The 23,214-nt window shown below is 43.2% G+C and overlaps 1 protein-coding gene across 1 annotated transcript in view; it reads left to right on the top strand.

Moving 5' to 3' along the window:
• LOC146618336 (calsyntenin-2-like) overlaps window positions 1-23,214 on the top strand; it is a 245,815-nt gene that overhangs the window by 188,190 nt on the left and 34,411 nt on the right. Inside the window, exon 9 of the mRNA XM_085371494.1 lies at window positions 7,934-8,096. Coding sequence (XP_085227620.1) covers window positions 7,934-8,096 — 163 coding nt within the window. The remainder of the gene's footprint in view (window positions 1-7,933; window positions 8,097-23,214) is intronic.

Below are 23,214 nucleotides of genomic sequence, written 5' to 3'. Positions count from 1 at the left end.
CAGATCTCTTTAAGACTTTCAACTCCAAAGGACTTGAGGCAACAACTGCTCAGTCAAGTTCTAATGGAGACATTGGAGAAGAAGAAAAGGAGACAGAGTAAACTGCAGAGAGAAAAAGGAGAGTGAGACGGGGTAGGGGGTGGGGGTGGGGGGCAGATAGCAATTTTGTTTTCTTCTCAAGTGCCCCAAGAGACGGTGAGGGGTCTTTGATGTGTTATGTTTCCGGCCTATACATCACTCTCACTCTCTTTCACGTTCCTTTCTTTGTCCTCTGGTTATTTCACATCTTCTGTCTCCTTTGTTTGTGTGTGTGGTTATTTCATTCATTCATTCCTTCCGTCTGTCAATTTGCATGAGGCAGAGAAACGGGAACGTGGAGGGATTAGGGAATACTCAACTTTTTGCTTTGCTACAAGCTAGGCGAGTCAGGAGTGCTCTCATCAAGTTTAATTTCTGCTTTGAAGTTTTTGGAGTTTGACACGTAACGATGCTGGATTTGTTGGGTGTTGTTACGCGTCATTGCAGACTCTATGGCTCTTTCTCCCTCTGTTCGCACACACAGCAAATGCACACAGAACAATGCTTTTTTGTCCGAGTCCAGCTGGCATCTTCTCATTATTAGCAGTCTACTTTCTCCTGCAAACTCGAATTATTTATTTCTTTGGGAAGATGCCAGGCGCTTGTGCCACCTCCACCAGTTGGATTTCATCATCATCCTGTCTAAATGCAGTTCGTCATACTCCTTGGGTCTTGGTTCAGCACTTAACTGGTAGAGAACAGCTGCTTGTTGAAGCAGACCCAGGTCTTGTCAGTCCTATAAATACAGCTTGTGTATTTTTACGCACCGTTGTTTTAGCTTTATTTAAACCAAGAATGGAAAAACACAGCAAAATCTATAATGAGCGTGACTCAGACACTCACACAAACAAAGCATTAATTCACCGGATGTTTCGGCAGGATGCACCGAGCTTTTTATTGCTTCTTGCAATGAAATTACGTGCTGCAGCTCTCGGACTACACACAGTGGTATCAGATTTCCAATAATGTAAAGTTATGTTGATTTTTTTATTGAGCAAGTTGGAAAAATTGGCGAACAACGATATAAATTGCATTCAGAGCAGCAACACTGTTGTCAGACAGTGAAACAGAAAACCACACTGCACTGGAGTGAAAAAACTAAAATAAAATATAAAAAAAAAAGCAAGGCTGTGTTAACGTGGGCATGTTTTTCATTCTAGTGAGACACTGAGGAGAGATTTTCATAGCATGCTGAAAGATTTCACTTGTTTACTTGCACACATTCCTACCATCCACTGTGGTGATTATGGTATATTAAAATTACCCCAACGTTTTCAGCGGAAGGTAATTCATCAGAAATTCGCCAGCGGAGCACTTTGACAAATGATGATTCTTTGCATTGAAATAAAAACTGAGCCTAATTGATTTGTATTGTCTGCATTCCCATTCGTGGTGTGTTGGTGCACTGATGTTACTGAAATAAGTCCACTGCTGGCTATGCATTTGGTAATTCTATTCATAAGGTAACTAAAAGATATTTTAATAATCTTCCTGCCAAACAAACCTTCTCTATGGGCTGATTCAATATTGTAGGCAGAAACCTTACCCCTACAATAAAATGTGATACACTCAATTAGCCCCCTCCAAAGTCACAAAATTCTTCCTGTAAAGCAAAACCCTTACCTCGTTTAGTTTTTGGCGACGTCACCTTTAAGCTTGTCTCTTTGCACACCTTTGGACCAATTCCGGCACTGACAGGTCACATCAGAAGTGATCCTTGGCATTAACATGGTGCACATTCTGTACATTCATGCAGATCTGCCATTCTGCCACATCCCAAAGACGTTTGCTGGACACAGTTCTGTCTCCCACGAGGGTCCATGAATTCCACTAACGTCACTTTTATGTTCATGAAAGCAGAGATGACTTTGTCTTTGTGACAAAGCATTGTCATGCTGCACGTACCTTTGGGAAGATGTTAGGTTATGACCATTTAGAGATGCACATAATCAGCAGCAGTACTCAGATAAACTGAGGCATTCAATCAACATTTGTCTGGTATTAGCAATGGCAGTGTGTGCCAAGGAAGCATTCCACACTCCATTACACCAGCAGCAGCCTGCAAGTAAAGCAAGAAAGGTCAGAGCCATGAAGCCATGCATTCTGAGCCTATTCTGAGTCTACCATGGGCAGCTTCAGCAGAAATCAGTTTGTCATTTAATTAGTTGTTTTGCAAAGAGTCCTTTTTAGGACCTTGTGCCCACTGTAGCTGTTGTTTTTGGCTAACAGGAGTCAGGTATTATAGCTCATCTGCCAGCATTAACAACCATATCATGGTGAAAGTTACATATTCATCCCCACTCTGCTGTTTGATGTGAACATTAGTTGAAGCTCCTGGCCTGCATCTATATAACTGTATGTAGGACACCTGTGCCGCCCAGCTGGTTGAATTTAAATTGTCTAAGCAGGTGTGCAGGGATTGATAATAAATAGGGATGGGTATCGTTTAGGTTTTATCCGATACCAGTACCAAACCGGTACTTTTGAAACGGTGCCGGTGCTTAAACGGTGCTCAAACCGGTGCTTAAAGAATGGAGAACACAAAATTGGTCCAAAAACCTCTCATGTTCAGCTTTTTTTTTGTAAAGAGATAACAATGTTAGCCTTTTCTGCAGCTATAGGGCATATATGGTATCACTCTTGGCTGGAAGCAGTGCTTAAACAATGGAAAAAACACAAACTTTGTCCAAATACCTCTCATGTTTAGCTGTTTTCCACTTTTTCTTTGGTCATTTTAGCGCTTTTGGCCAGGATGAAGAGAGTATCTGCCATCAAACAAGAAGACAGCCACATGTAACTACGACGGTGTTTGCTAGTTCACCTTACATGCATTAATTTAATAACGTGGTTAGCCTACTCAATGTAAATTACACACGAACAACATTAAGCTACTCACGCAGAGAAGAACGGCTGCTGCTGCCATCATCATCCTCATCATTTCTGCTACACTGGCAGGGCTAGGGGCCAGGACTCTCCTCTTCGGGTTCTTGGGGGATGTTGCTAACTCCGGGTCCGATAACAGGCAACCCACCCGCAGTAGATGTGCCCGGTGTGAGGTCTCGCAGCAAGCTATCAAATACAGCGCATTTCTCGGCTTTTAACAAAATGCTATACGTCGCCAGGTGTTTCATCAGATTCGAGGTGTTACCTCCTTTGCACAGTATCACCTTAAAGCACTTGTTGCAGGCTGCTGAGTTTGCATCTTTTGCTGTGAAGTACAGACAGACTTTGACCGCTTCGCCTTGGGCATTTTTAATCTGTAGCTCTGCTCTAAAAGAACGTACGTATCTGGGCCCGCCTACTACGCTTGCAAAGGTAAAATGATTGGCTAGAATCCAAAGTGTGTGACATTTCAGGAAAAAAAAGCACCGAAATGTTATTGCCATAATGGCACCGGATACCGGTACCCATCCCTAATAATAAAGTGTATATTGGAGGTATTGGAAGCTTTTAACATCCACCAAACCAGGGTTAGGATCAGGTCCACATCTATACCATTATATAGATTTTTTTTATTTTTTTTTACCTGGCCAGATGGAAATCTCACAGAACTGTGAAACTCATAACCTTGTCTTCTTTGCATATCAACCCTAGATTTCCTGAATCCTTTTCCCTTTCACACTGCTTAATCTGATGGGGTCTGATATTTAAGATTAATAAAATGGAAGGTTGCTGTTGATGTTTTAGTCTTGTTTACAGAGGTGTTCTTACATCTAAATTACATCCATACATGATTTATTGAATTCACAGAACCTCTGCCTGCAGTTGTCCAGTTGAATTTTCTTTCTGGTATCTTCTAAAACCTTTTAATTTGGGAAAATACAAATATTTAGTGACTTTGAATGTTTAGAAAGAATCTAAACCATCAGCAGCTACTAAAATATTTTATCAAAATAGTTTTTTGCTTTGTTTTTCTCTGCTTGCCTAATGTCGTCACTTTGTTCACTCCTCCTTTATACCCTTAAGAGGGCTCTCCACCTGACATCACAAGCCGACTCAGTCAGCGTCCTCTTGGGCAAAAAACACCGCGCCATTTTCCCTTTTGAAGGCTGTAAGAGTAAATCACCCACTAGGTGCTCAGAGCTGTCTTTGAAATACTCCACAGCAAAAAGTGAAACGAAGCAGTAGTGTGCATGTGTATATGTCAGAGGGATTAGAGCATGTGTGTGGCAGTGTACATAAGCGACTTTACATCTGGTAGTTGAGATTTAACCAGATTGGAAAAAAAAAACACTTTAAATTCCAACTGATGATGTACAAACCTCCGGGGGATGAATTCAGTATGAGTCTTGCAAACATATGAAATCGAGAAAACCCCACGATGCACAGTGGACCGCTGACATTAGAGCCACAGGGTGTTTGCACACGCTTCTTTATGTCCTCAAATCCTAACTAGCTAATCAACGTCGATGCAGTTAGTTTCAATCGTATATGCAGCACCATCAAAACCACAAACACATTATCCCCCTGCAATTCTGAGCACCGACTCAGCAGATCGACGTGCCGCATATGTGTTAAGCAGCTGTGCAGGATGATCACTGGTCGGCCAGATGTTGCATCTCGCACCTAAATAACAGGGAAAATGGAATGGATTGATTAGAACTCCCATCTGCTGCGCTGGGATGGTGCTAATAAGCAGGCTGCAGAGTGCTCTTTCCTAGAGAGGGAGGTTACCGCCGGCAGAGTGTTCAAAGGCTGTCGCAGGTTGTATCAGAGGGGCCAAGAGAGGAAGAGGTGAAGCACGGCCCGGTGAGTTTTGAGAGGCAAAGCCTAAAGCCGACAAAAGGGGAACGACAGAGAGACAGATAGGCGGGAGAGGGCCGGTGCACTCAATTAAATTGCACAGCAGGACGGGGTAAATGGTCAAACATGCCGAAGAGTGCTGCAGTCAAGCATTTTTCAGAAGAGGTTAAACAGGTGATGTACTAATGCATTTCAGTCAGCGTTTAGTGGAGAGGAAAGCATTTAGTTTTCACTTCCCAAGCCAAGAATTAATGTACAAAGGGCTGTTTTTTTCCCACACTAAATCACAAAGTGGAGGCAAGCTCTAATAGAAAACAAACATCCCTCTTAAATAAGACACTGTACTGCAATATTAATTTATTCGCCCACACAATGTGGTCTCGGGAGGTGAGGGAGGGTTTTGAGTTTACTAATTCTTACTGTAGTTAACGTCTGGTGAAAAATGAAAACCAAACAAAACACACCATAAACATCACCTCTGTCATTTAAAATCCCACGTATCCAACATCAAGTCAGTTATTTCACCATTACTTGATTTACAAGTGTCAGTCAATCTGCTGTGTGCAACATATTTCACGCATTTCCTGTGATGAGAAGCAACTGGCAGCAGAATGAGATCAAAGGATGTTTTTTTCCTTGGTGAACAGGGAGCTTTGTATTCCCTGACAAAGAACAAAGTTAAAATGGTTTTCAGTATTGTGAGTCTATTTTTTGTGCAAGTCGATGACATAAAGGCTGTTCTTTTTTTTTTCTTTGGTTGTCTCCTGTTGACACTAACGCACATCATCAGATGCTGTAACCATCTCTAGCCTGTTGTTCTTGTTTTGAACTGATGTTTTCTGAGTCAGGTCATTAAAAAAATATGCACAATACACAGCAAATGCACAAAGCATAAATATTGTGTCTTAAAATGTTTTCTCATCATAGTAAAAAGAAAGTACACCCTGTTTATATTCTGAGGTTGAAAATGGTAAATATAAGTGCAGACTCTTACTGCTTCCATTCAGAGCGTAAGTAGCAGCCAGGTCCTGTTAATCAAATGTACTTGATTAAGTGCTCATGAGCAAGTGTGAGCACCTCTATAAAAGCGGTTTTGGCAGTTTGTTGGTCTGCAGCATTCAGGTGTGTGTTAACACAAGGACACAAGACATCAGCAATGATCTTAGAGGCACAGTTGTTGCTGCTCATCAACACAGATGATGTCAAACTCAACCAATCCAAGGTCAGACTGTGAATAATATTTAAATTCTAAATAAATAATGATGGCATATAATGTCTTGTGTTGTTAAAAGCATCTAATTTGAGAACCAGCAAAGACTAAATTAATTTTTTATTATGTCCTGATATGTAAAACCTTAGTTGTGACTGAGAGCGTATTTTCTTTTTACCATGACTGCATACAGGGTACAACAACCTGAGCATGCACTGGGCAAATATCAGAAATGATGAAATAAAAGCAGTCCCTGTTTTCATGTTTAATGAAGAAAAGCTTGTTTTGAATAACAGAATGTTTGATGAAGAAAAGTGTGCGTTTGAAGCTTCTTCCGATTTACTTTTATCATTTGGAGATACAAACCTGCATTCATTTATAAATCTACCCTAAACTTGCTGCACTCCTGTAGCCTCACAGCAGCATTCCCACTTCTCTCTTCATGGTTTAAGGTCAGAACTATTTTGTTTCATCTAAACAAAGTCTGTGCTGCCAATATTCATCAAGCTTTTTCTAGCTCTGTGATGAATGATTTCACTCTTGGAAAAAATCCATAGACGCTTTCTTCGTGCAGTATCCTTCACACTGTCACTGTCACTCGTGTCAACAAATAATCCACGTGTCAGCTCCCATGCGCTACCGTGACTATTTTTCAATTCAAAGTTGCATGGGGGGCTAATTGTACATGAAATGATTTTCCCCAAAGGCCACCTTATCCGTTCCTCCTAACAGCTGCTGCTGCTTGTGTTTCTTTTACGTTCAGTAGCCTGCTCATGCTCCTCTACTTGTACTGAGTTTCATGAACGTTCACCTCTCTTCTTGGAGGAGCTTCTTTTTCACGTGGTGCCATATTCTATTAAAAACACCCAAGGCAGAAACCTGAGCAAACAGTAATTGAAACTAGCTCTCATCATGCTGATGGTTTTGCTGATACCTTTACACTTTGTACATCTTAGATGGTGCACTGTTTAAGCTGCTTTACAGATACTGAATACATGCAAGCTGCTTTGGAACCCACTTTCAATCTAGCTCAGGGATGTCAAACTCATTTTTTATTATCATGGGCCACATAAAACCCACTTTGATGTTAAGTGGGCGGGACCAAAGAAACTCACCTTTCTGTCAGTCTAAGTAGGTTTAAGTACACATTAACTAACCATTGTAGAAAACCAAATTCCCTATTATTGTAGAACCTTTCTGTCCTGTAATAGTTCATTTATTTCTTCATTACTTTGGTGTAGTGTAACCAGCCAAGGGTCCAGTGCAAAGTTTATACACTCCTTCACATTTTCCTGTGCCATCCATAGGGCCAGATTGGAGTCTGTGCTGGACCGATTCTTGTCCCCCAGCCTTGTGTTTGGGACTTCTCATCAAGATCCTTTTTTTATGCTGTCTCTGACTGTCATATCTCTTGTCATGCCTGATCTGTTCTATATGTGTGAGTCTTATTGGCAAATATAAATTAGTGCAGAAGGAAAGTCTTTCGGCTGTAGGGGTCCAAAGCCATGATTTTATAAACCTGCTTGTGCAATTAGCCTTAAATAGAAATTACATTTTGTAACAACTTGCTGCAGGTGGACTCCTAGATTCTACTTTGAGATATGTATTTTTAATTGCTGTTTTTTAATAATACATAGGATCAAATGCACTTTTAAATTAATGATTACCATTCCTGTAAAATGCTAGTTATCAAAATGTCTACAAATAAAAAGATATTAAAAAACTCCATTTTAATTTCAGACGGTGTCCTGAAACAGTGGTAATAAGTTCATATTTAATGTAATCACAGCAAGGCAGCAGTGAAGTGTTACTTAAAACAGAAAAATGATTCAGGATACTCGTGACTTTCCTGAATAACCTTTTAATCCAAGCTCCATTTATCTCTCTGGGTTTTCCTCTCAGATATGCGATAAGGAGTGGCATTACTATGTCATCAATGTGGAGTTCCCAGTGGTGACGCTCTATGTGGACGGAGTGACCTATGACCCCTACCTGGTGACGGACGACTGGCTCATCCACCCCTCACAGATTGATGTTCAGCTCACAGTGGGTGCCTGCTGGCAAGGTGAGCAGCCAAAGCTGATGATGATACCAGAGAGCGGTGCAGGTATTCAGTTAATGTTCTTCAACAGAATTCATTCATCTTGAGGGCAATTTTAAAAAAGTGCAACTGAAACGAAAGTTTTAATATGAAGGTCACTGTAATTTGAAGTATTTTGAGAATCCTCCTGCTGCTTCTATACGTGAGAAGGTTCAGGGATAACACTGCTGAAGTATTTGCACTGAGGGAGTCACCGAGTGTGGAACGTGTTCTTTGGCCTTGAATGAACAATGTAATTAAGAAGAGCACTTAGTCTGCCTCTGACAAATGACTGAACGAGTGTGAATGAAGGCGTACAATTAAACTGTCCTCTAAACTGATAGCTGCCACTAATTGCATAAGGGTAGAAGAAAGAGGATTTTTTTTGCATGCTGCTGATTTGATAGCCCAAATGAGAATGCTCAGTGATGCTTAGCCTTACATAAAGATGGCTCTCAATGTGGGGAGCAGCAGCAGGTCATCATGTGTGGCTTTCATTTGCATTCATCCTCCTTTACTCCACCTCCCTCTCCCATTTTTTTTCATTGAACACTGTAGGCCTTCAGGAAGATTAAAGGGGCCTTGAATAGTAGAGGGAGTTCAGAGACTATTTGTGCTTTCCTTGTTGGGGCCAAAGTCTCAGTCGTGTATTGTAAAGGCAGTACTAAAATCTGAACATAAGCCATTAGCGACATAAATAGCCTTTTCAAAGCACAGAGTTAAGTATCCAGTATGTTGATTGCAAACATGCTTGCAAAGTTGCGCTCGTCTGTTGTCTAACTCGCCCGGTTTGGGCTGTAAATGTGTTTTCAGAGCAAAAGAAAAAGAAGGAACGTGAACACTTACTGATGTGCAGTAGCATGTCTTTGCTTATTATAGCTGCTAACTGATGGGCTTTACAGAAACAGTCGGATGCTGATAGAGAGTTCAGGCAGGATATAATATGATGGAGTGTGGTGGCACAATAAATAAAAACAAATTTGTCAGCTCTAAGTGCTCCACTGATATTCTGGAGTATTTAATTCAATGTAATGATTTAATTTCATGGTTCATAAGTCTTAACTGGTCGGTCAGCTGTAGTCAGGATTCTGTCCTGACTACAGCAAATTGATTTAATCTAGAATTATTGTGTTACATACAGTCACCCAAATAAGCCATTCTGGTTGTTGTAACAAGCAGTGGCGTGTCTAGAAAATTTTTGTTGGGGGGGCCAGGTAGGGGCACAGATTTGGAGAAGGGTGGCAGATGTAATTGGCAGATAATGTTTAAAAAAAAATTCTACCAACCATTAACCATAATTCAATAAGCCTATAAACCTAATAACTGAATGCGCTTTTAACTCTTATTAGAATGAGATTTTAACCACTACGGTGCAAAGTTTTTAGATACTGCGTTGATAAAGTACAAGAGATACAATCAGTGCTTTGTCAGTCTTTACTCAGCATTCAAGGACAGCAATATTTGCATAGTATTTTTACTGACATATAGTGCACATATGTTTTGGGCAAAAACATTTTTTAATATTAAAATATGAACATTTGTAACAAACAATTGGCAAATTAGCCAATGCCAATGCAAAACTTTATCTGCCTGTTAAAAAAAGATAATCTTCTCACAAACTGGTGTTTGATTTTGAAACAGGAAAAAAGTGGAGAAACAACTGAAAAGATTAACATTTGAATAAAACCTGAAAGCAAGTAAATACTTTCTATGCTGCCTTATGGTAAACTTTGGTAATATTGATAAAGAACAACACTGGCTGATGATGAAATACAGTCAGCTGGCATGGTGACACTGCCAGTATTAACCTGCAGGGCTGGACTGGGACAGAAAATCGGGCATTTTGACTACACAGCAAATTCAAAAGTGTTAAATGTTTTGGTGTTAATGGTCTTCTTGCAAAAGTAGAGTTAATTTTACTCTAAGCAGAGTCACATTCTTTTAATGTAACTCTGAGGTGTAAAATGATAGTAGTTAAAATCGAGTGTTAAAAATGAGTGTTTCTCTGTCAAATCTGGAGGTGTTAAAATGGAAACATTAACTCTTGACCTCTTAACTCTGAACTCCTACAGGGGCTATGACACCAACAGAGTAAATTCACAGACTCCGCCCCCAGCACGGCTCCAATCGAAGCTGAAGTGAAGCCGTTTCAGAACATTTTGCTCTACATATTTGAGTTGTTTGCCATCCTTGGTAAGTCATTCTTTCAAAGATTGTTTCAATTATTATTATGAGCTTTTACTTCTGTGGCTCTTTGGAGTTGAGACAAAGCTGTGTGAAAGGCATTAGCCATGTTGCTCGCTGATAGCATAATATTCTGTTTTAGCTAGCTGAAAGGTATTGTTTGCCGGCAAATACTACAGCCTTGAAAAACAGCTTGCATGTGAATTTTCAGTCAAACTTTTGGTCAAATACACCTAAAACAATGTGTAGAATGTAAAATGTTGGTATAATGGTGCTACTTGAAGCCTGAAAACGATCGCCCATAAAAAAAATTTTAAAAAAAGCGAGCAAACAGCAGTAGCAGACGTCCTGACTGGATTCTACGTTAGCATAGATCCCTCCAGAGTTTTGTGCACACGGTTTAGGTAAAAATGAAAAAGGTTGAGGTTTTACATTTAGTTCAGTATTACCTGTTGCCTGTGTCTTTGTCTTTTGGGAAAATACTTTACACAAGTAATGGCTCAAAGAGGATTCCTTTTTTTTTTTTTTACTGTGCTGCAATTGTTTACTGGATTATTTGTGCCATTAATTAGTGTCAACTAATTTTTATTCGATCTCCACACAGGATATGCTTGTGAAGATGGAATATGGGGGAGAGCAGAAGTGCGTTGCAGTTCCACAAAGTGATGAATGAAGGACATGCATATTGTATTGAAGAAATAAGTGATGAGAATGCTGTTATTTGCATTTGCCATGTCAGACCTTTTGATAAACACAATTCTAATGAAAGTGAGAACATGTACACTGTTACATCTTTCAGAAAATGTTTTGAAATCTTGGTGCACAGTTCAGAATAAATGTTTTTCAAAAACCATTGCATCTTTTTAGTAAATGTTTATTTCCAAAAGAAATTTCTAGAAGTTCAGAACAGTAAAATTCCCGCTTTTTAGAATGAATTAGAAGATAACTCTTATGTAGTTAAACTAAAATACTCTTTGAGAGTTAATATATAAACTCTTAACACCAAGTGTTAAATTATCAACTCTAGACAGATTTGGTGTTTAGCACTAAATGAGAGTTAACGTACCAACTCTCCAAAAAGAGTTAAATTAACACTCTCTGGTGTGGACCCATATAGACACTTTAATAGTGTTGAAATCAAATCCGACAGTGTTAATTTGGACATGCTGGATTTGCTGTGTACAGACCGGCCCACCAGGTATTAAAGCCATAAAGACTTTGAATGAAAACAAATGCTGTTGTGACAGTGATGTACACTGTCTTGTTGATATATGTATGATTTCTATACATTTTACGTCAGATAAAAACTTTGGTTGTAAAATTTAGATAATTATTTAATAAAAGCTAGATATTTTAAATGAGAATAAGAAAGAAAAGTATTTCTTTGTGCCCACCTTTCCCTGTTAATGCCCTACCTGGCCCCCTGGCAAAAATTTCCTAGATCCACCCCTGCACAGTTACCAGCTGTCAGCTACATAAAAAAGGATCCTGGTGTTATTTGTCTCTCAGAAACAGTTGATAACTTCAACTCATTCATGTCACCTAAAAGTTAAACCTGTTTCTCCATCACCTGTTCAGCTCTGATGATTCAGTAAGGACATCTCCTGGTTTCATCTTCATGTTTCCCTCTCACCACATATCCAAACCGACATCATGACCAGCAGCTTTACAGCTGTGGCTCCAGCAAACATCAGCTGATACTAGAAAGTAATATTAAATAAATTCTAACAACAGCTGATCAAGCTTAAACGTGCTGCTGTTGTTTAGCGCGACATCTGCTGGTTTCCTCTTTCTGGCGCAAAGTGGGCGATAAATAAATGAGAGAGAAAAGCCGATCAGCTGATCATTGATCAGTTTCATGATTGAAGTAGCAACAGGAGAGGCAGGGGGAGAGAATGAGAGAAGAAGAGGCAGCTGTGCAGCGTAACGACAGAATAAATCCAGCTTTGTGTCTTTTTCCATTATAGCTAAAGTTCGGGACAAACTGCATCTCTTCTCAGCTCAATACGAAACACGTAATATTTTCTCTGAATGAGGGACCATTCCATATTTTTAAGGAGCCGTTGGCAACTCTACTAACCTTATGAATAAAATAAAGTTCACTATCAGTAACATCATAGCACCCACCCACCTAAAAACTCCATCAAGCTGGCTAGAACGCAGTACGAGTTATTGCAACTGACGGTAAAAAGTCAGCACAACGAAAATAAACTGCACCTAAACTTGGTTTATATCTGACCCAGATAGACTGCAGGTCATAACTTCTTACCTGAAGTTCAGTTCACCTGACACTCGGACTGGCGGCTGCCTCGGGTCTCTCCTCCTGCCTCACCTTCCCTCATCCACCTGCTGGCCTCTGTGGAAGCCCCGCCATAGCCACCACCAAACAACTGAGTTATTTTTACACATCGACCTGCATCTGGCAAATCCACCACCTCTCATTGTTCATGCCATTACAAAAAAAATAAAAAATAAGTCACCGGGCATATCCCGGTATGCCCGATGGCCAGTCCAGCTATGTTAACCTGCAACCAAATCTGCAGCTCCATACAGCAATGTTACGACTTAGATTATATCTTATAACTCATAACTCTTATGTTAGCTGCCCTCAGCAGCATACTGTCTGAAATATTCCACGGCTGCAATAATTCTTTAAGTGTTATTTTTTCTTTGGTATTCTAATTTCACCGAAGTTTACTAAACTCAACAAACTTAATATTACTTACCGGGACATTTATTCTGTCCTCATTTTCTTTCACCGAAAAATTGTTTCCTGCAGTGCCATCTTTCGTGCTTGGCTCTCCTACCTTTGCTAACGTGATGCGCATAGCGCAGAAGCCGATGGTGCATTCACTTACACTCGGATATCTGAGCTTCACCGTGAAAACATAATCGTACATTTGATATTTGATTGAATTTTGTTTTACCTTTGGGGTGGCACCTGGGGTGGCCAGTCTGGTTGGGGGGGTGGCCAGTCTGGTTGGGGGGGTGGCCTGTGCCCCCCCAGGCCACCCCGCTGGACACGCCATTGGTAACAAGGTCTGTAGTGTTGCTACATGTGCTTCAGACTGATTAAACTCATTAACAGGTGATCATGGTCTGCTTTAAGAGAGCCTGGTAAAACACCAACGTGAAAAATAGTTACTGTGTGTACACACAGTGTGCGTTAACACTCATTCTTTTTGCAAATCAGTTGCAGAATTAACCAAACAACCAGCCTAAGAACAAAAATCAGGCTTCTTAGTTTGTTATTACTTGTTGTTTAGTGTAAATTGCCCAACATTAGTTCGAGATCACCGTGAAGTTAAGATCAGCTGCATTGCTGCCAGTTTACCTGATCTTAGCACCATCTTAGCATTCTGCATGGCTCAGTTGTGACCATTCGGCACATCCATTTGGCAAATGTAATGTAGCTCTCTATTTTAGTTGCTTTAGCCTGCATTGAGCTGCTATGCATCTGCAAGCCACCCCATCCCAGCCCAGCTCTTCCCTTTTATCCCATATCTGAATGAATCAGTGTTATGTTGTCTTGATGCCTGCTCTATTCTGTGTTTGGATCTTGCTGTTGGGGTTCCTCCCTGCAAAAACCGACTCCCGCACATGGAGATACCAATACAAATCCAAACAGCCTGGACTATTATATGCTGGGATGATTGTATTGTATTGTATTGTATTGTATCTTTATTTGTTTCAGACATATAAAACAAAAAACAATATATACACACTACATATATTTTCATTTACAGATACGAATATATATGTAGATATACACACACACACGTATGTGTTCAGATAAACAAAAAATATTCATCCTCATTCTGAGATTTCGGATCTTTCTCTATGAAGACGTTATGTCTGGGTGAGCACTAAGCAGCATCCGCCCCTTCTGCACATGCACACACAAAGGTGTGTGATGGTTGCTGCTGGATGAATGCACGGTTAAACTAGCTTCAACTTCAGTAGAAAAAATAGTTCCTGTTCTGTTGTGGTCTGAAATACTTATACACTTCAGTTGGACAATTTACATAAACTATAATACTTTTGGCTTTCCACTCCTCAACAGTTAATGCATGCTGAACTTTAATCCCTCATCCTTACTGTGAGTGAAAAAGAAAACAAAACTATATGTTAACCATCTTAAAATCAGACTTATTGAAACTACAGACAGCACTGTATTAATGGAGGTATGATTCTTTGTGAGTGGTGGGAGGTTAGTTCTAGTAACAGATTCGTGAATTTCTATGTGCAAAAATACTGCGCAGGTGTTTATAAGGCTATGTTTACAGTTCTGGACTGTCTGATATGATGACAGGATCTTTCCAGGTGGATTTGCATTCACTGAAATGAGTGAGAGGCCTGTGCTGTGAATGAACAGCTAACGTCTAAGTGCAAAACCTTTAATATGCAAAGACAGATATAGATGGTATTAGTCTCATGGTTAAAATCAGTCTTAAACCTAGAATCCATTGGCCATTACTGTGCATAAGACAAAATCTTTCCTGCTAACCTGCTAGTGAAACAACAAAGCTTATTTGGCTGCACATCTGCCTGCCTTTTTTCCACACTCTCCTATTTTCTAATAAAAATGTTTCCCCCCCATCAAACCCTTTGCTTCCACCTTGGAGAGTAAGTGCTGGCTGTGTACTCCTCACACAGTCAATCTATATTTACCCTCTGACCTGACGGAGGGTGTTCATGTTCGGAAGTATGTAACAGCCAGATAGCAAAGAGCAACACGCTCATCCTGCCTCGTTCTCTTCGTTCTTCAAGTGTGTAATCACACACTGTTGGTCTGCCTCTGGAGCTCCCCTCCTCACAGCGGTAAACATGCAGGAAGTAATTTTGATGATTTGCACTGCTGAGCCATAAATATATCTGTATGTAGAGTGTATTGAATAAATACAGGCTCACAGGTGTTGATACTCATACATTATAAGTGTAGAGCTAAACGAGGGAGCCACATCTTTCATATTTACACTTAAGTAATGATCCTGTTTCCAGCTCACCCATGCCTCTCCACCTCATCTGTTGTTTTCGAAACGACGCAAATAAAAAAGAGTGAAGATCTATACGGCTGCACATATCGGGCAAAGAGAGCTGACGCCACATAAAGACCAGTCTCTGTAAAGTGGAATGATCAGTTATTTTATCACTCGTGTCATTCCTGCTCTGAAGCATCTCAGTAATCCCCTCTCCTCTGCTTTTCCGTTTTTATCCTCTGTCTGGGATCCTTTGTCAAGGCTCTGTGTGCTGGCAGGCGGAGAGGAGGATCCAAACGCAGGACTCGAACATAGATTTGAGAATCAAAACCACAGCTTTATTGCTGGCCAGAAAACAAAACATAAACCAAACATGAAAACACAAGCTGGGACACACAGGCACGGTCTGAGGGTGAACAGACGTTAACGACGCGACACTGACATAAAGACACACTGGGTTTAAATACACTGAGGGAGTCATCAAGGAATTAGAGACAGAAGGGGGACACAGCTGGGAGAAATAAGACCTAACGAGACAGGGAGAGCGAAGCCGGAATACTGACATCAGACAGGAACAAGAACCTTCAAAGTAAAACAGGAAACAAAACACACTTTACTAAGACACAGACTAGACAGACTAGACGCTGACCAAAGTCTACTAAATAATAATCATAATCACAACAGTATCAGATCATAATATTAAAAAAAAACACCAAGATAACAGAAACACCAAGTACCAGAGAAACATAAAGGAAAATCCATGATGCAAAAGTACCAAAACATAATGAACTCAAAATACTGGGTCCAACGGACCCAGAACCGTGACAGTACCCCCCCTCTAAGGGCTGGCTCCCGACAGCCCAAAACGAAAAAGCACAGAGCACCAGGCCAGGGCGGGCGGAGGGGGCCCAGGACGGAGGGTTCGAAACAAAAAGGAGCACAAGAGTCCAAACACACAAGAAAGCACATCAAAAACAAAATGAAACAAAAGCTCAAGAGTCCATGAAGAGGTCAGGAGACCGACCGTGCACACGGCAACGGCGGCGACAGGCAAAACAGTTCTGGAGGCCGACCGTGCACACAGCAACGGCGGCAACGGGCAAACAGTTCCGGAGGCCGACCACTTGGAAGGCAGTGGCAGCCACTGAGCAGGTCCGGAGGGCGGCCGCGATGCCAGCGGCGGCGACAAACCTTTTCCGGAGGCCGTCCCCGAAGGCCATGACGCCACCTTAGAGGCCTGGAAAACGGCCGGCAGAGGCGAGGCGGAACGGATCGAGCTGGCTCCGACGGCGGCGTGGCAACCGCAGGACCAGACCAAGGCGAAGGCGGAGCAGAGGCCGGACCAGACGAAGGCGAAGGCGGAGCAGAGGCCGGACCAGACGAAGGCGAAGGCGGAGCAGAGGCCGGACCAGACGAAGGCGGAGCAGAGGCCGGACCAGGCGAAGGCGGAGCAGAGGCCGGACCAGGCGAAGGCGGAGCAGAGGCCGGACCAGGCGAAGGCGGAGCAGAGGCCGGACCAGACGAAGGCGAAGGCGGAGCAGAGGCCGGACCAGGCGAAGACGAAGCTAAAGGCGGAGCAGAGGCCGGACCAGGCGAGGCTGAAGCGGAGGCCGGACCAAGCGTGGATGAAGAAGCGGAGGCCGGACCAGGCGAGGCTGAAGCGGAGGCCGGACCAGGCGAGGCTGAAGCGGAGGCCGGACCAGGCGAGGCTGAAGCGGAGGCCGGACCAAGCGTGGATGAAGAAGCGGAGGCTGGACCAGGCGACGGCGTGGGCGGAGCTGAAGCCGGACCAGGCGTGGATGACGGCAGCGGGACGGCTGCGGAACCTGACGGCAGCGGGACGGCTGCGGAACCTGACGGCAGCGGGACGGCTGCGGAACCTGACGGCAGCGGGACGGCTGCGGAACCTGACGGCAGCGGGACGGCTGCGGAACCTGACGGCAGCGGGACGGCTGCAGGCGGTGATGCAAATGGTGATGATGTGAATGCCGTAGGCGGTGGCGTGAATGCTGCAGGCGGTGATGTAGGAGTCACAGGGGATGTTTCAGCAGATGGTAGCTGAACAAACTTCCCCGGACCGCCAGCAGATGTGAGGATGTGCTGGCTGGGTCCTCCAGGACCCTCAGCTAATGAGGCGTGGTGCTGGGCGGGCTCCTCGGACCCTCCAGCAGACGTGGCTTGAGGCTGGACGGGCTCCTCGGGCCCTCCAGCAGACGTGGCTTGAGGCTGGACGGGCTCCTCGGGCCCTCCAGCAGACGTGGCTTGAGGCTGGCTGGGTTCTCCCGAACCCCCAGCAGACGAGACATGAGGCTGGCTGGGTTCCCCCGAACCCCCAGCAGACGAGACATGAGGCTGGCTGGGTTCCCCCGAACCCCCAGCAGACGAGACATGAGGCTGGCTGGGTTCACCCGAACCCCCAGCAGACGAGACATGAGGCTGGCTGGGTTCCCCCGAACCCCCAGCAGACGAGACATGAGGCTGGCTGGGTTCACCCGAACCCCCAGCAGACGAGACATGAGGCTGGCTGGGTTCACCCGAACCCCCAGCAGACGACACTTGAGGCTGGACGGGCTCCTCAGGCCCTCCAGCAGACGACACTTGAGGCTGGACGGGCTCCTCAGGCCCTCCAGCTGACGACACTTGAGGCTGGACGGGCTCCTCAGGCCCTCCAGCTGGAGCAGATGCAGGGCCAGAGGCAATAGGGACCCCTGACTGAGGGTGGAGATGAGAGGCTGATTTAGCAGAAGACAAAGCTAACGATTCCTGCACTAGCTGCGCTACTGACTGGGCCATGGACCGTAATAAAGTCTGCAAAAAGTCTGATTGAGGTAGCGACTGAGCCATGGATAACTGAACTTGAGGTGATAGTGGTGGTGGTGGAGTTGGTGACTGGGCTACAGGTGGCTGCTGAGCAGGTGACACTGGAAACCGCGCGACAGACGGCTGCGGACCAGGTGACACTGGAAACCGCGCGACAGACGGCTGCGGACCAGGTGACACTGGAAACCGAGCTGCTGATCAGCTAACTGATCAGCTAACTGAGCTGCTGGTGGCTGCTGATCAGCTAACTGAGCTGCTGGTGGCTGCTGATCAGCTAACTGAGCTGCTGGTGGCTGCTGATCAGCTAACTGAGCTGCTGGTGGCTGCTGATCAGCTAACTGAGCTGCTGGTGGCTGCTGATCAGCTAACTGAGCTGCTGGTGGCTGCTGATCAGCTAACTGAGCTGCTGGTGGCTGCTGATCAGCTAACTGAGCTGCTGGTGGCTGCTGATCAGCTAACTGAGCTGCTGGTGGCTGCTGATCAGCTAACTGAGCTGAAGGTGTGGAAATGAAAACTGCACCAGTCCGTACTACAGGAGAGAATAGAAGTGTGGTTGGATGATGATGATGATGGTGAGGGTTGCATTTCTTCTTTAAAGGTGGATCGAACGACTTGGCAATGAACCTTGGTAAAACATACTGCTGACATCAAGAGCACCAAGTGGCAAGGGCCTCCAGGAGAGCAGCAGAATCCTCCTTCCCTGGGCCGCCCATGCCAAACAGTTTAAAACAAAAACTGGCCCTCAGAGCTGTTACTATTGTTTTTAATCCGTTAATGTCCAGAAAGGTTATGGTGAAGGTAGGGGATGACAAGAAGTTGTCTAGAAACACTACCTCTGGAAGCCTCCTGTAGTCATCCACAGCGTGAATTATGCGCCAGCAATAATCCCACAGCTGTGCGAGGTACTTTCCCTCTGAGGCAAAAGGTGAGTCCGCTGGATCCATCTTGTGGTCGCGTCGTTCTGTCAAGGCTCTGTGTGCTGGCAGGCGGAGAGGAGGATCCAAACGCAGGACTCGAACATAGATTTGAGAATCAAAACCACAGCTTTATTGCTGGCCAGAAAACAAAACATAAACCAAACATGAAAACACAAGCTGGAACACACAGGCACGGTCTGAGGGTGAACAGACGTTAACGACGCGACACTGACATAAAGACACACTGGGTTTAAATACACTGAGGGAGTCATCAAGGAATTAGAGACAGAAGGGGGACACAGCTGGGAGAAATAAGACCTAACGAGACAGGGAGAGCGAAGCCGGAATACTGACATCAGACAGGAACAAGAACCTTCAAAGTAAAACAGGAAACAAAACACACTTTACTAAGACACAGACTAGACAGACTAGACGCTGACCAAAGTCTACTAAATAATAATCATAATCACAACAGTATCAGATCATAATATAAAAAAAACACCAAGATAACAGAAACACCAAGTACCAGAGAAACATAAAGGAAAATCCATGATGCAAAAGTACCAAAACATAATGAACTCAAAATACTGGGTCCAACGGACCCAGAACCGTGACATCCTTAATGGTTTCTCTGGCCGCGGCCTAAATTGATAACATCTGTCAGCGTGGGACTAAGTGGAAAGGTGGACATCCTAAGAGAAGGCAGGGGAAGAAAAACGTAACTGAGCATGGGAGTGAGAATAAGGGAAGCGTGAAGTAAAAGGAAACTATGGCTTTGGCATAATTTGGTGTCTGTTAATCCAAATGTGACTTTGTGGTTTTATGAGATAGACTGAAGTCGCCTGACAGCCTGGCACTTGGCAGGGCATCAGCCAGCACGTATAAAGACATGGCTGTGGTTGTGGTAATTTAACTGAACTGGAGTGGAGTAACATGGAGTGACTTGATGTCAGTGTGGCCCTGTCGCTCCACACAGTAAAATGTGAATACACTTACAGGTGATTGGTGTCAGGAATACTAATAATAATAGACTGTATACAGTGATCCAGTAACAACCACTACTTTCCTGTCAAGCTTGTAGTTCTGTACAACACATAACACAGTTTAAAGTGACACGCTTGACACATTTACCTCTTAATGGCCCCGGTGGTTAATTTATGTCAGTTTACAACAGCTGCTGAACATTTTCATCAGCTTGCTTAAGGACAATCATCATAAAAAGATGAGTTGGGGTTAGTATCTTGCCCAAGGATACTTGACATGCAGACTGGAGGAGCCAGGGATTGAACCACCAACCTTCCGATCAGTAGGTGACCAGCTCTACCTCCTGAGCTATAGCCACTCCTAGTGTACACTTGGTAATTACTTGAGGCTAAAAGTATAGAAGCACCTGTCTCAATGAATGAGGCATTAAGGTAAAAAGACAATTTGCTTGATTATTGTCACTTAACATGTTATACTTAGAGGCTTCTAGGAAGTCAAATGTCATACAGACACCATCTTCATTGCCACAGACACCATATATTTCGATTCAGGCTTCAGAACAGCCAGCAGATTTGCTCTTCAAATAAATATGCTACACTATATAAGCTTATATTCTGCTCGTGTGTAGCTGGTTTGACAAGCCTAAGCAATTACAAAAAGGTATATGTCTAAAGCTTGACAAGACAATTGCAGTTCTTTGAGTAGAAAATAGTTTGAAAAGAACATTTTCAAAAGTCTGTTTCCTGCTTGCTTTTTCCAAACTCTTCCATTAACTTTCGAGTAGGTGTATGGGAGCATTTGTCATACAAGCATGACTGGGGACTTGCACCTAAATTCATGAACTGGACAGTAAGCTGAAGAGTTAGGGGGTAAGAATTTTTATATCTACCCCTCTATTTCCCACTTCCTAGTCAAGAAAAAGGCTTCATCTGTTTCTCATCTAAGAAGGCAGGCGAGCAGATGACAAGCAGCTGGGTTGATAAGATCCCCCGGGTAGATCACATCAACTCGTAGGACTCTGTTGTCTGCCCCGTGGGTGATAAGGGAGCTCTGTCTGAGTAGTCACTGTGCACAATGTAGCTGCAGGTCAGCAATCATAGCCTCCCTGACTTGAAGGGCTGGATTCACTGCTCCCCATTTCTGTCATGTTTTCTCACCAGGAGAGCGAGGCATGATAAAGTGTTTCCAGTAGTGGTCAGTTGTGTCTCCATCTGTGCTGACTGAGCCATTCAAGAGCTAAATGCATCACTTAAGACAGTAATAAATGTGCCGTTACAATTAGAAGGTACTGGGCGACCCCCAAAGGAAAGTTTATCATCATAAAAGTATAAAGAGTTTTCAAGAGTGTGGAGGTCTATTGTATTGAAATTGAAATGGAAATAGACATACTCTCCTGCTTCTGGTTTTTCCTCTCTGGCCTATGATGACTTAATAAGAACAAAAAAATTACTTGTAGTTATTAAGACAAAGAAGAAGCGCTAAATGAGCACGAGTCTCCACCAAGGCAGCTCATTCCCTTTCTTTAAAGCTGTAACTCATTTTGGGATCAACTTGAGAGAAAGGCAGATGTGAAATGTAAAAGTGAGGTCAGAGGTCAAATGTGAAACGATATTTGAATGCAAACTATAATGTGATATTTAGAATCCACTACTACCAATACAAACAAAGGCAGTAAAATTTTAATTATAGTTTAAAGATAAAAGCCATTTTATGAAAGCTTGATCCTATTTGACATTGAAGAAGAGGTCCGAGGTCCATCATAGTGATGTGATACAAACAATGGCAGTAAGAAACATAGTTTTAAACAGCTCTGGATATCATTATTATCACTTTGACCTTCAGATCAATGCTTTGACCTTAAAGGAGAGGTCAGAGGTCAAATGTAACATGACCTTTGAAATCTTTAAACATTAGCTACTACATCCTGAAAACACACACCACATAGTTTCTAATTTATGAGGCTTTTTTTTTTTAGCAATAAATCAGTGAGTTGACCTTAAAGACTTTGGTGGATGTCAGCCAAAATGTAACAGATTTAACACCCCCACTAAATTGATCAGAATTCATTCAATCAATTACATAAACGCTGCCAAAAACATAACCTCCTTGGCAGAGGTAAGTATGGCTGGCGTAAGGACAGTATATCCAGGGGGATATGCGACCATCGCAGACAAATGTTATTGTCAGTACTTTGGCCTTTAACATCTATAGCCCAAAGGGCTGCCAATTCCTTCATATTACCCTGCAGATTGTGCCACTGACACCTACCTGCAGCAGTTTCACAGCAGGGATCCGTAGTACTCAACTGCTGCAGTATACCTGCTTTAAAAATTTCAGAGCTAGTTCAGTCATTAGGAAGGAATTGTCAGAAGTGCAGCACCACATATAATGTGTGTAAGGATCCTCCAGAGGTAAAGATTGTTACAACCTATTTACCATCTGTATGAGCTGAGATACTCAAAGATGCCTGGCAGTAAAGTAAAGGCAGTAAAAATAATGTGTTACATCTGGAATCCTACCCAGAGCCCACTGTCTACAGCTGCAGGATTAAGTGTCTACTGGACACAGAGGCTGAGGTTCACAGGTCAGAGCAAAACGAGATCAACTTATAAAGAATCTACTTACAATGCAAAAGTGGAAGAAAGACACTGGCATCCAAGTGACGGGTTAACAGATTAGCTCGAGGCTATTAGATAACTGGACCCAGTCCCTCACTTGCTGTATCTACTGAGTAATTAGATGCAAAGCAAGCGGCAATCATGGAAGAATCTGTGGACATGCCTGATTTTGGCCAAAGCTGTACATATTTTCCCAACATTAAGAAGCAGGTGTGAAAAACATCCTGGATTTGCCAGCAGCAGTCTCTTGAGAGCAGGTGGATCAGGGCACAGAGTCTCTCAGAAGTATGTTGAGAGGCAAGACAGATCAATTAATCACGAGTGGAAGACTTTCTCTTGGTATGCACCCTTCCCATCGGTCACTGCTTCACTTCATCCTCCAAATGTGTTTGATCAATGAGCCAGTTTGGATTTTGTTGTCATATGAGCGGAATGTTCAATACTTTTAGTGCTTCGGTGGATTACCGCCAGAATTAGAGACCAAAAGAGGGAAAAGGAAGAGAGAAATGAAAGGAAGGACAGGAATCCAAAGGTGACGTTTTGATACCCAGAGCTGGTAACCTTTCAGCTAATGAGTGGTTTGGAGACTCATATCGCTGGT

Source organism: Diplotaxodon limnothrissa, linkage group LG14, assembly GCF_057381915.1.
Source record: "Diplotaxodon limnothrissa isolate DT_005_m linkage group LG14, D_limnothrissa_male_GT1.1, whole genome shotgun sequence".
NCBI lineage: Eukaryota > Metazoa > Chordata > Actinopteri > Cichliformes > Cichlidae > Diplotaxodon > Diplotaxodon limnothrissa.
Note: the sequence above shows the minus strand (reverse complement) of the source record. Positions and strands in the feature narration are given on the sequence as shown.